The sequence below is a fragment of the Triticum urartu genome, chromosome 7, assembly GCF_003073215.2.
Source record: "Triticum urartu cultivar G1812 chromosome 7, Tu2.1, whole genome shotgun sequence".
NCBI lineage: Eukaryota > Viridiplantae > Streptophyta > Magnoliopsida > Poales > Poaceae > Triticum > Triticum urartu.
In genome coordinates this window covers 104,829,065-104,844,035 of record NC_053028.1, presented here as the reverse complement: position 1 = coordinate 104,844,035, position 14,971 = coordinate 104,829,065, and the positions used below count along the sequence as shown (strand labels likewise).

Genomic DNA, 14,971 nt, shown 5'->3' with positions numbered 1-14,971 from the left:
TGTATATGGGGAAATGAGTTGTCCATGAATATCAATCAAATCAAGAAACTCAGAAAGATTGTTAGGATAAATAAATTAGCGACAAAAAACAACAAGATCTTTGTCTGCGCAGTGAAGAAGACATCAGTTCATTACAAGATGGTACTAACTATTATACCTTGCCTTTTTTTATTCATTTGCCCCATTTCTAATATAGAGAAGATATTTATGCACATCCTTGTTTTCAGGCCCTTCCAAAGCAGTTCACTGATGATTACATCTCAACCCACCTCTATGGTTAGGAGGCGAGGAAGGTTTTCATACAACACCCACGGTTTAATATTGAAGTGTTCCTGAAGAGGACGAAGGACGGACGGTTAATCATCCACAAGCACTGGCCTAAAGTTGCAAAGACCTTCAACATGAATGAAGGCTCAATATTCGCCTTCCGCTTCAGCAGTTTTCCAGATGAGATGCATATGTCTATACATCGTCTATGATGCTAATTTTGAAAGGTTCTACATGTTGCATGTGAAACTTGATGCTGATGCAGTTGTGTAATGGAGTAGCTGAGTGCTGAAGTTATATCATGTTGTACTCTGATGTATTATCAATTATGAAATTCTCCTTCCTTAATATGGAAATGAAATATATTATGTGCTTAATATGAATGTCAATTAGATTAATAAATGGATTATTAATAATAGGGAAATTAGCCTACTAATGGCGAATTAGCCTGCTAATTGGGTTTTGCTATTGCAAACAGTTGTCGAAAAAATACCGTGGGCGATGACCTCAGGCAACACACATAGTTTCTAGGAATAAACCGTGTTGGATCAATGAACAATCACACACGACTTTCTCTTGAAAACTGTTTGCGTTAGGTCACCTAGCGCAAACGTTTACCACATAAAAACTGTGTGTGATGAAAAGCATTTGCCACATAGTTTCTTCTACGGACCGTGTGTGATACATTCAATAACGCAAATGATTTAATGGGAAAAATTGTGTGTGATGTACCTGTGAACGGAAACATTTTCCATGGAGCGACTGTGTGGGATGTACATACGAACGAAAATGTTTAGCGGTGACTGACTGTGTGGGATGTACTTGCAACCGGAAACAATTTTGCCGTATAATTGTATATTTTTAACTCCACTGTACGTATTTCCGTATTTAAGCGCTCGCCGGTCGCACACGACCTCATTTTGCCAAGCGTGTGTGCCAGGAGGGCATATCCCCGATGGTTTTTGGATCGTGTGGGAAGGACCCCCCTATCGCCCACACTCACTTGGCGACGGTTTCAAATGCCGTCGCGGAAAGGGGTTAAAAACCGTTTGTTTAGGACCAACGCGTACCAGTGTTAGTTGTAGCGCAGGTTACCTAGCCCACACTGCTACTAAGGATAGAACCGGGGGTAGCCTTGTGGCCCACTTAGTAGCAGCGCTCGTGCCTTGGGCCCGTGCTACTACTAAGTATTACATGTAGCGCCAGTTGCGGGCCCACACTGCTGCTAGTTAACAGTAGCATGGGGCTCCCACCCAGCGCTACTGCTAACCGTCTACCTATAGCCTTTTCTCTAGTAGTGTTCGGTGACGTTTCTCCGTATCTCATGGAGGCGTGTGGAAGATGCTGTGTCTTCACCTTTGGTTGCCTTAGGGTTTTGGATGTCCCTGGGTCTTCCTTATATACAATAGATTCCCTGGTTACATTGAGTGGTGACTCATATCCCTATCGTCTCAGACCCGAGAGGTTCAGCCCTTGAGTAGTCGGTCCTTTTGGTTTGCTCTTTTGCCGATTCTCAGCTGGTCCATCCCAGAGATCCTTCCCTCTGGAGTCCATTTCCAGCTCCATCATTCATGTCCTTGTCAACATTGATTCGTGCAATCAGTGGCGAGGTCCTGCTTGTGCCGTGGTTGTAGTCGTGGACCCTGCTCGGCGGAGATAAACCGGCCATCACCTTGATCCTCGGTCGACGCCGCCGTGGGAACGCTTCAGATGGCCAAGGAAAGAAAATTATACAAAAAGTGAAAACGAAAGGGTGCTTTATGCAAATATGAAGCAAACGCATTTTTAGTTTATTCAAATTTGAAATATAGTATAGCAACTGAATCATTTTAAGATTCTGATAAAAACGATTTAAAATTTGTCAAAATCAATGCAAGTATCAATTAGCTATGCTTTTAACAAAGTATAAGGACCTATATGCAAAAGTACACGAGGTCACATTTCTAATATACTGGAAAAACAAAAACATATTGGATATTCATAATCTATGAAAATTCTATTCCAAAACGATATATAATTTATTTATGTTAAGTAGAGATAAATCGGATTCAAATTAATCAAATTTTAACTTCACAAAAATTCAAATAAAAACTTTGAAACAGATAATATATATGCTTACGGCAAGGCCATCGGCATAGTGTGCCACATGGCACCCACTGTAGAAAGAAAACATATAATATCTATGTCGACTGCCTGCCGTCAGGGCCATCGGCATAGATCTGACGGCATTGGCCTGCCGTCTGAGCCGGGTCGGCAGGCCCACATATGTGCCGACGGCCTATATATACCGACGGCTGCCATCAGCGTTGACGGTGATATGCCTACAGCTGCCATCGGCATAGACGGAGATATGCCGACGGCTTTTCTATGCCTACGGCTTCCCCTAGGCCGTCGGCATAGGCAGTTATTCCGGTAGTGGGCCCCATGTGTGTCTCTCTCTCTGTGGGTGTGCTTTGCTGCTCGGTTGTAACATTTTCTCTGGTCTTTGGACCTTTGAATACAAGATTCCGGTGGGGAACCTCTCCCGCCGTTGAAAATTCAAATAAAAAATTATGTGTGCAATTACAACTATTGTGTGGATGCCAAGCAAAAATATGACTAGCAAAATTAGATCAACTTAAGAAAAACATCATTTAGCCAACTTAGTAAGGCCGTGTTGCAATTTGTTATACTTAATTATCATCTAAAATAGTTACAAGAAGGACAGAAAGGAAGAAGGCTCAACTCCTCATTTGGTCAGGATTTTTCTTCGTTTTGGGCCCTAACGCAAGGAAGCAGATAACGCAGGGAGAGGAGCGGTTTGGTTTGGTCATTTCCTCAGCCTTCTTCTCCCGTCCCTCTCCCTTTTTCTCTCTCATGGTGGCCGCCTTCTTTCAGCTTGCATAGCTCTTGATCTCCGTCCCTCTCTCTCTCCCCCCTCGAGTGCCAGCCAGCTCTTGAGTTCTTGCTGTAGTGTTCTACACTTGTACTGTTGCAGAGAAAGAAAGTAGAGAGAGAAAGAAGGAGGGGTTGCACGAAGAAAAGGGGCGAGAAGAGAATCTGAATTCGCTTTTAGTCATTGACCAACCCCACAGCTCCGTCCACCTCACCTTCCAAGTCTACCTCGCCGTCGTCCCACCCACCGCCTCCTTATCGCCTCATCCGACGCGACGGCCACCAAGCGAAATTGACAGCCTCCAGCCATCCAAGACTAGAAGAGTGATTGTGCGTGCCCTGATGCGCACAGCCACCAAGCGGAATTTCCAAGAGCACGTACCAAGCGAAGACTCGAAAGTCATCGTGCTTACTCTCCGAAGTTTCCGGGAAATTTGGCCACACCAGGCCGTGTGGCCATCCGGCGTATGGGCATGGAGACCACGAGCAGACGGGTCAGTGTATATATTTGTCACGTATCGACCTACATAAACCAACTGATGAACAAGTTATTTAGTACACCCTGCTAAGCAGCACCAATGAGTTCTTAGCCTCGCGCATGGCCATGGAGTCGCCGGCGACAAGCCGCCTGCTCGTGTTCCTCTCTTTGCTCACGCTTTGGAGCATCGCCGTCGACAGTGCGCCGCCAGCTGCCGCCGCGGTGGCGCGGGAGGCGACGGCGCCTGCGCCGGTGCGGTTCGGCGTGGGGAGCAGGAGCCTGACCTGCAATTCCGTGGAGGTCCTGGATGCGTTCTACCTGAAGCAACCAAGCTGCGCCAACTGGGCGGACCTGCGAGCGAAGGATTCCCGCGGAGAGGCCGTCGCCGCAGCACACGCTGGTAATTAACGGTGAAGCAGCTTTTTATTACTCTACAACACCCCTTAGGCCTCTTTTGGTTTTGCAGGAATTCTGTAGGATAGCATTTCAAAGAAAAAATTCCTTTAAAATCGTTTGGTTTGTAGGAATGAAGTTATATTTTACATGGAATAACAAGAATCAATTCTTCACATTTTAAAAGAAAAAAGACATTAGCCTACACTCAATGAAGAAATTCTTATCCTATACATCAAATGACATTTTTTTTCTATAATAATTGAGATATATGTCATCTCACTTCTTACTATATTTCAATTCATATGGACCATAAGGAGACCTTAACCAGTTTCGAGCATCTCCAACCGGACTAGACTAATCTGACCCCTCATAAATCCACGCGATAATGTTCGGGGCGTGTCTGCTTAGTCCATGTGCACAGCCATCTTTCCCAATTGTTCGATCACATACATATAATTTAGTGGGGTTGAAGGGAGTGAGAGAAAAGAAAGATTTAAAGTGGTCTGGGTGAGCCACATCCGATGTGGTGGGCTGCCCGCACGCCCCAATATTCTCCTCGCATATGGACTGGGTTGGAGGGTTTGCGTACAAGCCAAACATATATGGATAAAGTGAGAGATCCAATTGGGTGTGCTCTCTTTTTCTCTTTCTCTTGTCCGGGCACTGTCCAGTTTGTTCACCCGAAGATACAAGGGTTTGGTTAAGGGCATCTCCAACACGGATCATCAAAATTTTGGTTGTAAATATTCGCGAACACGTCCATATGTGTCTGTGGACAGCCGGCCAGGCAAAGGCCATCAATTCGGAGTCATCAAATTTAAGAGAACATCGATTTTATTGATTTTCGAATTACTTATTACATAGAAAATCCTAAAAGAAATTTGCCCTAGAGGCAATAATAAAGTTATTATTTATTTCCTTATATCATGATAAATGTTTATTATTCATGCTAGAATTGTATTGACCGGAAACATAATACATGTGTGAATACATAGACAAACAGAGTGTCACTAGTATGCCTCTACTTGACTAGCTCGTTGATCAAAGATGGTTATGTTTCCTAACCATAGACATGAGTTGTCATTTGATTAACGGGATCACATCATTAGGAGAATGATGTGATTGACTTGACCCATTCCGTTACCTTAGCACTTGATCATTTAGTTTGTTGCTATTGCTTTCTTCATGACTTATACATGTTCCTATGACTATGAGATTACGCAACTCCCGTTTACTGGAGGAACACTTTGTGTGCTACCAAACATCACAACGTAACTGGGTGATTATAAAGGTGCTCTACAGGTGTCTCCGAAGGTACTTGTTGGGTTGGCGTATTTCGAGATTAGGATTTGTCACTCCGATTGTCGGAGAGGTATCTCTGGGCCCTCTCGGTAATGCACATCACCTAAGCCTTGCAAGCATTGAACTAATGAGTTAGTTGCGAGATGATGTATTACGGAACGAGTAAAGAGACTTGCCGGTAACGAGATTGAACTAGGTATTGAGATCCCTACGATCGAATCTCGGGCAAGTAACATACCGATGACAAAGGGAACAACGTATGTTGTTATGCGGTCTGACCGATAAAGATCTTCGTAGAATATGTAGGAGCCAATATGAGCATCCAGGTTCCGCTATTGGTTATTGACCGGAGATGTGTCTCGGTCATGTCTACATAGTTCTCGAACCCGTAGGGTCCGCACGCTTAACGCTACGATGACGGTTATATTATGAGTTTATGTGTTTTGATGTACCGAAGGAGTTCGGAGTCCCGGATGAGATCAGGGACATGACGAGGAGTCTCGAAATGATCGAGACGTAAAGATCGATATATTGGACGACTATATTCGGACATCGGAAAGGTTCCGAGTGATTTGGATATTTTTCGGGAGTACCTGGGAGTTATGGGAATTCGTATTGGGCCTTAATGGGCCATACGGGAAAGGAGAGAAAGGCCTCAAAGGATGGCCGCACCCCTCCCCATGGGCTGGTCCGAATTGGACTAGGGAGGGGGGCACCCCCTTCCTTCCTTCTCCTTTTCCCTTCCCTTAACTTCTCTCCTACTCCTACTACTTGGAAGGGATCCTAGTTCTACTAGGAAAGAGGGAATCCTAGTCCCGGTGGGAGTAGGACTCCCCTAGGGTGCGCCATAGAGAGGGCCGGCCCCTCCCCTCCTCCACTCCTTTATATACGTGGCCAGGGGGCACCCCATAGACACAACAATTGATCATTGATCTCTTAGCCGTGTGCGGTGCCTCCCTCCACCATAATCCACCTCGATCATATCGTAGCGGTCCTTAGGCGAAGCCCTGCGTCGGTAGAACATCATCATCGTCACCACCCCGTCGTGCTGACGAAACTCTCCCTCAACACTCGGCTAGATCGGAGTTCAAGGGACGTCATCGAGTTGAACGTGTGCAGAACTCGGAGGTGTCGTGCATTCGGTACTTGATCAGTCGGATCGTGAAGACGTACGACTACATCAACCGCGTTCTGCTAACGCTTTCGCTTTCGGTCTATGAGGGTACATGGACACACTCTCCCCTCTCGTTGTTGTGCATCACCATGATCTTGCATGTGCGTAGGAATTTTTTGAAATTACTACGTTCCCTAACAAATCCCTAATAACTAATAAAACGAGTAAAATGAAATGTTCCGTCCTGCCGAAGGTGAGACCAATGAGCCTCGTGTCGGGCGCTCTGTCATCATCGTCGTTGGTGGCTGACGTGACCGATTCGGAGCTGACGACATGTGCTCTTATTGCCATCGTCATCGTGCTGCTCCGACACCTCCTCCTCCTCCTCCTCCTACTCCTCCTCCTCCTCAGCCTCCTGGTCCTCGAAAAGCCATTCCTGTCGAAGGTCGTTGATGCGGACTTGGCAGTGCTCGCACTCGATGGTTCGGTGGCTCGGACACGAGCACTGCCTGGTTGTCATTGAGGCCCCGCTCGCGAGGAGCTCCTATGTGAGGGTTGCAAGGGTGTGCTTCTCCTCGATTTGAATCAGTGTCACGCGGTACTCCACCAAGCGGACCAGGTTGTATTGTTTATCCGCCTACAATAGTGTGAACCCCATCGCGAGTAGTGCGGCGATCACCTCCTCCTCTACGGGAACCTCCTCCTCTGCGACCTCCACCATGGCCATGGGGTAGCTCTCGTCCTCCTCCATCTCCTTCTCCTTTGTTAGAATTATGTCGAATATTATTGTACAAGGTAGGTTACAATTGGACTTGGTTTGGACTGTGTGTTGACAGGGTAGGATTTGTGTCCTAATAGGACACTTGTATCCTAGGCCTCTCATATATATCAGGGGTAGACACACGATGTAACATATGCCAACATAATAGCACGGGCACACGGGGGAGCCGGCGGCGTGTGCCGGCGCCCGGGCGACCGGGGTGCGGTATTGTAGAGTGGTCATGGGAAGGAGCGCCCGTAGTCAGGCCCCGGGGACATAGCCATGATAGTGAACCTCGTTAACAAATTTCGGTGTCATGTTGGTGTGATTGCTTGGTCCTCGGTAGATTGACGGTATACCTCGGATTTATTCTAACAAGTGGTATCATGAGCAAGGTTCGAAGAGGCCGTGATGCTGATCTAGAGGATGGATCTTCGGAAGTCGCATTGAAGACGGTGTGCAGAATAATCATATATATCGAGGCTATGCTAATCGATCGGAAGATTTTTCCTGCGGTATTCGACGGGAGCGACGTGGCGAGATCGGATCAAAAGCAATCGGAAGGAGCAGCAAGCGACCTGGCGTACGGCGACGGCGGGATCGCGCAAGTTCTCGAGGAGATCGGTATGACGTGCGGAAGCTGGACTCCACCGGGTCGGATCAATCGGTGCGGCGCGTGGGCTGTGGCGTGAGCCAGAGCTGGCTCCAAGGCGAGGCCCAAGCCGGCAATTCTGGCTGGTGGGCTGGAAGGCGCTGGGCGGTTGGAGACTTGGAGGGTTGTGGGTGTTCAGGCGTGTCACGCATGCATGCGTAGCGAGCGCAAGGAATCTGGCAGATCAATGCGGATCGAGGCCGGCTGGATGGCTGGTGCATGCAGGCAGACGCGGGCATTGAGCGCAGAGCATGTATCCCGGAATTGATGTGCATATGTGCAGGGGCGGCGGCTCAGCGGATCGATAGGTTCCAGATCGATTCGACAGCGGGGCGGCCACCAGGGCATGCAACGCACGGACGACGGGACGAGGTAGCTAGACGCTTTGGTCAGATGCAGGTTCTGGAGGCCGAGCGGAAGCTAGCTAGGCGCGAGGCTGAGACAGTATGATGCAGCAGTCTGGAGACATGCGGTGCCGTGCAAAGCCAAAAGAAGGCACGTGAGATTTGTTTGAAAAAAGGAACCTACACTAAGGTATGTACGTGGCTTTGGGATGCAACATGATTAAAGAAAAGGAGTGTTGGGAGTTTATGGTGATATGCTTGGTGTACCCATGGAGACTACCATGAAGTCCAGTTTTTCTTTTGGAAGTGTTGCAAATTGCGCACGGGATTTTACCGTAAGGTTGGCAGGTTGGCGACATGTGTATAAGGCTTGGGGGAGTCTGAAACGTGTCGTGGCAGGATCATGCATACGCAGGGCGTTAATCAATGCACAGATGTGCGGGGTGGAGACGACGCAGAATGGAGCATGGTTGCAGTCGAACATACACGGCTGGGTCGGACTGGACTGTCTGACGGATCGACGGGGATGTCGGTCAAAGCAGAAGACGGCGGTGATTTCAGCGACGACGACATAGGAGCATGATGCTGATGGTGGCCGACTTCTGGGGCGTGGAAACACATGGTGCAGGCTTGAGGGCTTGTGCGGCTTCGACAGACTATTGCGTAGGGTTGACTCAAGACGGTGCACATGAAAGTTTGGAGTCGACAGGGCGCGGGAGGGTGGCATGTACAACCACCATGGAGTCATGTTGAAGGTGGAGCTGGAGTCAGACGGATGACTTCACTCTGAGCTGATGGAGGGGCTACGGCGTAAGAATTCGGAGAGTCGAAGCCTATTTCGGCAGGATAGCGAGAGACACGTGCATCGGACTGGGTATCAGTGGTCTGATGGAGACGTGATACTCGGCATCGGTCGGTGATGATCGGTGGTTCTCTGCAGTAGGGGTTTGAGTGTTGTGGGTTCGCGGCCCGGGAGACTCGACCAGGACAACAGAGGCTCGAGCGGTGATAGCGGCGAGGCGTGCGGTAAGCACGGGACACAGCGACAGGCCAGGGCACCGGTGGTCAGATATGTTGTTAGACAAAGTGTGCAGGGGGTGCTGAAGGAGTGTTGACGAGTACCGGATTCAAGTTGGTGACTGGGTCTATCGGTGCCGGAAGATGGACAGGAGTTGACCATGGAGAATCTGAGAAAGTGGCGGAGGGTTTGAAATTGTCAAAAGCTGAGAGAGTACATGGCCGTATATTCTGTGATCTTCAATGCACATGGCGAAGTGCGGATGACAAGGCAGAAGGAGGCGGAGTGCTATAGCTATGGGACATGTCAGAGACTATCCGGGAAAAAAAAGGATGAGACAACTGTGAATTTGACTCAAAGTGACACAGGGCGACGGTGAAATTCCTTCAAGTTTCAGACAGACGGTCATGAAAGAGCGGTGATGTTGAGTTCAGGTAACTCTTATATGTGACACCCAATATGTGAGTTGTTCATTTTCACGCAGATTAATGATCAGTGTGTGATGGCGTTGAGCGGATACTCCGGAAGTTGGGAGCACAAAGTAGAGTAACGAGGAACTTAATTTTTGCTCGAGTGTTGACTGTGATGAAGACGAGAAGGGACTACAGTTGCAGGTGGAGTCACATGGAGTCTGGGAGTAGCAGCGGTGATCATGGTGTATCTCAAGTCCAATGTACATGGAGGTTCGACGCACCTACGAAATCAAGGTGGTGAAGAATATTCGCCAAGGTGGAGTTTGTTAGAATTATGTCGAATATTATTGTACAAGGTAGGTTACAGTTGGACTTGGTTTGGATTATGTGTAGACAGGGTAGGAGTTGTGTCCTAATAGGACACTTGTATCCTAGGCCTCTCATATATATCAGGGGTAGACACACGATGTAATTTATGCCAACATAATAGCACGGGCACGCGGGGGAGCCGGCGGCGTGTGCCGGCGCCCGGGCGGCCGGGGTGCGGTATTGTAGAGTGGTCATGGGGAGGAGCGCCCGTAGTCAGGCCCCGGGGACGTAGCCATGATGGTGAACCTCATTAACAAATCTCGGTGTCATGCTGGTGTGATTGCTTGGTCCTCGGTAGATTGACGGTATACCTCGGATTTATTCTAACATCCTTCTCCTTCGAACTCGGCAATGGAGAGCTCAGAGGTTGGCCATCTCAATGCGGGCATGACGTCAGTGTCCACGACACAATCCTTCACCACGATTTTGGAGTGATACCCCGGGAACAGCTGCTTGAACCACGAAGTCGCGGAACTAACCATTGCCAGATGCAGATGCGAGCTAGGGTTGATCGCATGGCAGACGATGGCTCAAGCGGTGGGAGAAGGGGCTTAGATGTAGGGTTTTGGGTGTGGTCGGTTGGCTTGAAATAGTCTGGATAGGCGGAGTGACGAAGACGTAAATGCGGACATTCAGGGTAGGGTTCTCGGTCACTGTGTCGCGTGAATGTGGGTAGGCAGATGGCCGGTCACGGTCCGGTATGAATGGGTGGAGGGTTGTAGTGTTGGACGGTTAGAGGTAGGTTTGGGGATGGGTCCAAATTGTCGGAGACCGACGTGGCAAACAACCGGACTCCCCCGTAGCTCCGCCGGTTTGGGGCCGGGATGCGGGTTTTGAGACATGCGGCCCAATGTGATAATCCATGTTGAAAACCTAAAAGTGTCCGGACATTTTGATGATCAGATGTCATTAGCTCTATTTAAGCATACCATACTACACGTACATTGAGATGGCGTCGCTGCACCAGTCTCTCTCTCTCTCTCCCTCGAACCAGTACGCATACCATACTACGCGCATCATGGTACATATTGAGATGGCGCCGCCAGTCTCTCTCTCTCTCCCTCCAACGGACGCACCACCAGGCACTAGTGCCTCTTTCCTCTAGGATTTGGCCTCTGCCTCACTGGCTAGCACCAGTCACCAAGCCACATCCCGACCTGGCCACCACTAGCCCCTTACCTGGCCACCACTTTCGCCTCCCTGGGTGCCGGCCACCACCAGAGCCTCCGACGGGCCACCACATTCGCCTCCCTGTACCCCGCCGCCACCATCTGCGGTGCGCGCAAGGTTCACCACCAACGCCTGCAACGAGGCCGACACCCAGTCTCCCACCGGCTGCCGCCATCACATGCCACGGCCGGCAACTGCCACTGAAGTAAGGGGCGGGACTGCACCGGCCGTAACCCACCCTCCTATCCCACAGGCTGCTGCCATTTCTCTTGTTGTGCTAATTCGGGCTATTCGGGACCTAACCTGAACCAGAAATTTCAGGTACCCGATTTTTCGCGTTTCTCTTTTTTGAAAAAGAAATCGGTATTAGTTCTGAAAACCCGAATTACCCGACCCAGATTTTTGGCTAAAACCGAATGCCCACCCAGTGGGGAATACTGCAATATACTCCAGAAAGGACTAGGATATCCGGCGAATGTCGGATTTTTAGACATGACAAAACGAACATTTTTTATGGAATTTTTTTCGTGAAGGATGGCAAGTTTAGTTGGCGAGTATGAGAAATCCGCCTCTGTACATTTTTCGCCAGGAAATTGCCATGCTTGCAAACTAAATTTGCCATCCTCTCGCCAATATAAATTGTCATAAAAAATGTTTGATTTGCCATGTCTAATCTAACGTCAGATTTGTTTTCTGAAAACATGTACACATTCATTAAAATAGCAGTTACATCGTTAATGAGGATGGATACAATTTCACTCAAAGGCTCCTCAAGCCAATCACCGGGCAGGGAAACTATCTAACCTAGCAAGTTCGTAAACAACTTTATTTGCTTCTATATAACAATGTTCCAATCTACAGGTAGTAAAACCCCAAGCAATATGATAACGGTCATCTGCTGACTGTCCTCTATTCCTCATAATGTCGATGGCCTTCAGATTTTTAGCCTTTTCGTATAGAAACGGAGGTTAGTGTGTACAAAAGTCAGCCTGAATCATCGGGTGGAACTTGATGCACATTTTCGCAAACCCCCCTGATAACAACTATATGCAGAACATGTCCCTTGATCGTGTCTCTCACACTGAATCTGAGCATTTATCCGTGGTCCGACAGTCTGCGTTGGGAAGAGTCTCAGACCGTCAACCGAGTGTACCACACACCTGTAGCATCTGTACCTCACTTGGAACAATGCAACACTCTGGCCGATTTTGTTGGCTAATTCCCTAATTGCTTCCGGGTCATGCAATTTGCTTGGCTTATTTTGTGATTCATTTGAGCTTCGCAGCCGAGGACCTGATCAAGAATGCCCAAGTGCAAGCCATCATCTGGGGCCTTCAGATGCTGAACAATGCAGATCACATCCCACACCTGGCCGACCACAACAACATTCTGGCGCTCTCCTTCTACGGCAGTGATGCCTTCTGGCAAGAAGATCCTGTAAACGATTCCGCGGGCCTTACACTTGGATTAAATGACACCATGATGTTTCTTCATCCAAGAACCGAGAAAATAGACGGCATGAAACTGGATACAAGAAATTCAAGACAAGATCACGAAGGTCAGGTGATGCTGAAAGATTTTGCGAATGTTATTTATCCTATTCTCGAGAAACAAAACATCAGCATGTACAATACTGTTAAAGATATGGTGAGGCCAGTTTCTAGTCCGCTCTATAACCGTCTCCGAGATCCTCACCCATCCTATCGGAAACGACGAGCCTCTTCCACAACGTTGCTTAGTGGTGAGCACTATGATGAGCTTGTATGCAGCGTGTCTCCCAGGGTGAGGCTTACTCCTACACACTTGCATCTCATCATCACGAGTATTATTTTTAACATTTAGTCTATTGTACCTAAATACTCCCTCAGTTTCTAAATATAAAACCTTTTAGATATTTCAATATGGACTACATACGGACGTATATAGGCACATTTTAGAGTGTAGATTCACTCATTTTGCTTCGTATGTAGTCTGTATTGGAATGAGACTGGATTTTCTACTCCCGAGTGCACCTACACCCACATGAACAGTACACTTGAAAAAGGTACAAACCAAAATCGAAAAAATCTGAAATTTTGGGACAACAAACTAGATCAAAAGTTTTAGTTGCTTGCAAAATTTCGTGACCAAATAACATTCGAGGAGCCCTCGGCAAAAAAAACAAATCTGTGTTCAAAGTTTTGTTCATTTTTGAGGAGTGATTTTGTTTTTTTTTTTGCTGAGGGCTCCTCAAATGTTATTTGGTCATGAAATTTTGCAGAAAGCTAAATCTGTTGATCTAGTTTGATGTCAAAAAAATTCAGATTTTTTCTTTCATGTTTTATATTTTTTTCATGTGTACTGTTCAAGCGGGTGCACCTGCACCCGGGAGCAGCCACACCTTTCTCTATTGGAAGAGACTGGACTTTCTACTTCCGGGTGCACCTACACCCACATGAACAGTACACTTGAAAAAGGTACAAACAAAAATCGAAAAAATCTGAAATTTTGGGACAACAAACTAGATCAAAAGTCTTCTATTTAGGAATGGGGAGAGTACTCTTCTAACCTTTGCTAAATTTCTTTGGGATAAACAGATGAATTTGGGAGTGGGCGATGTGCCATACGCACAGTCTGGTGCGTCTATGATTGTGCTCGTCAAGGATGAACCATATACAATCAGCTGGACATTTGTAAAGCCACTAAGTAGGAATCTTTGGTTTGCAACCATTATCTTTTTCTTCTATACTGGCATTGTTGTGTGGATGATTGAACTACCCAGAAATCCGGAGTACCAAGGATCAAGTTTGAGACAATGTAGCACTGCCCTCTACTTTGTTTTCTCTACTTTGACGTTTTCTCATGGTCAGCACTTCAACCTGTAACTCCTTACAATATTTGATGCATTTTCAGTATTTTCATTAGTTTCTTACCATAGTTGTAAGATAACATATTCTTTTGGTTGTTCCATGCACAGGTCAAATTATTAGAAGCCCCTTGTCAAAAATTGTCGTGGTAATATGGTGCTTTGTAGTGCTGATTCTGATACAGAGCGACACATCAAGCTTGTCATCCATATTAACCATAGAGAGGCTCCGTCCTTGGGTTCTGCACCTCTCACTTTGCAAAACTTCTCGGGGCTCTTCGTCATCACTGGATCCATTTCAACTATCATGATACTGATAGCCATTGTGAGGTTGGTGTTCGCACACGAACACGTCACCGTATATCCTATCTGACCGGCAGCGCGATACGCAGGACAGCCGACAGATGCTTTTGTAGACCCGAAGCCCCGTTTGCCCGGGAGGGACCCCATCAAGGCTCGCGGCGGCTATGGGCTGCTCCAGGTCGATTCGCTCGCCCCTAGAGCCTCGTGGATCCGCAGCCCTCCAGCATGAAGAACTAGTGAAGAACGAGAAAAAAGATACAAAGGAGAGATAAAAAGTAGATGAACACGAAAAAGTAGTAGATGTGTTTGTTCGATTGTGTGTTGTTTCAATCGGCCGTCACCCCCAACATATATAAGAGGCGGCTGGACTTCCCGTACAAGCAAAGAATTTATCTAGGCTTTCCTTACAAGAAAATTACATCAATTCACGTCCAAAACCCTAGTCAAATTCAGACTGGTTTTATCCGAACTTTCCAAAACTGTTCGGTTTAAACTGGCTGCACCTTGCGGGTCCTTTTTGCGGTGGTAAACGATCTCGGATGAAAACAAGCCCAAAAGCAATCTTGACTGCTTCGACGAGACGAACAACTTTCATGTTGAAGGTTTTTTGATCAGAAATCATCTTGAGGGTCAGATCGGACTCGCAACACAGGCTATCTCCTCGCG

The 14,971-nt window shown here is 47.5% G+C and overlaps 1 protein-coding gene across 3 annotated transcripts; it reads left to right on the top strand.

Annotated features, from left to right (window-relative positions):
* The first annotated feature begins 3,190 nt into the window (after positions 1–3,190).
* On the top strand, positions 3,191–14,713 carry LOC125523688. Of its 3 annotated transcripts, XM_048688747.1 has the most exons (5): positions 3,191–3,635; positions 3,715–4,019; positions 12,443–12,939; positions 13,734–14,001; positions 14,114–14,713. In XM_048688747.1, the coding sequence occupies exons 1-5, from the start codon at positions 3,484–3,486 to the stop codon at positions 14,311–14,313; spliced, it is 1,422 nt and encodes a 473-aa protein (XP_048544704.1). In that variant the 5' UTR covers positions 3,191–3,483; the 3' UTR covers positions 14,314–14,713. The 3 variants fall into 3 exon arrangements, with proteins under 3 accessions (XP_048544704.1, XP_048544705.1, XP_048544706.1); XM_048688748.1 differs by lacking the exon at positions 14,114–14,713 and having other exon boundaries at positions 13,734–14,068; XM_048688749.1 differs by lacking the exon at positions 14,114–14,713 and having other exon boundaries at positions 3,193–3,635; positions 12,443–12,715; positions 13,734–13,882.
* Positions 14,714–14,971: the final 258 nt, after the last annotated feature.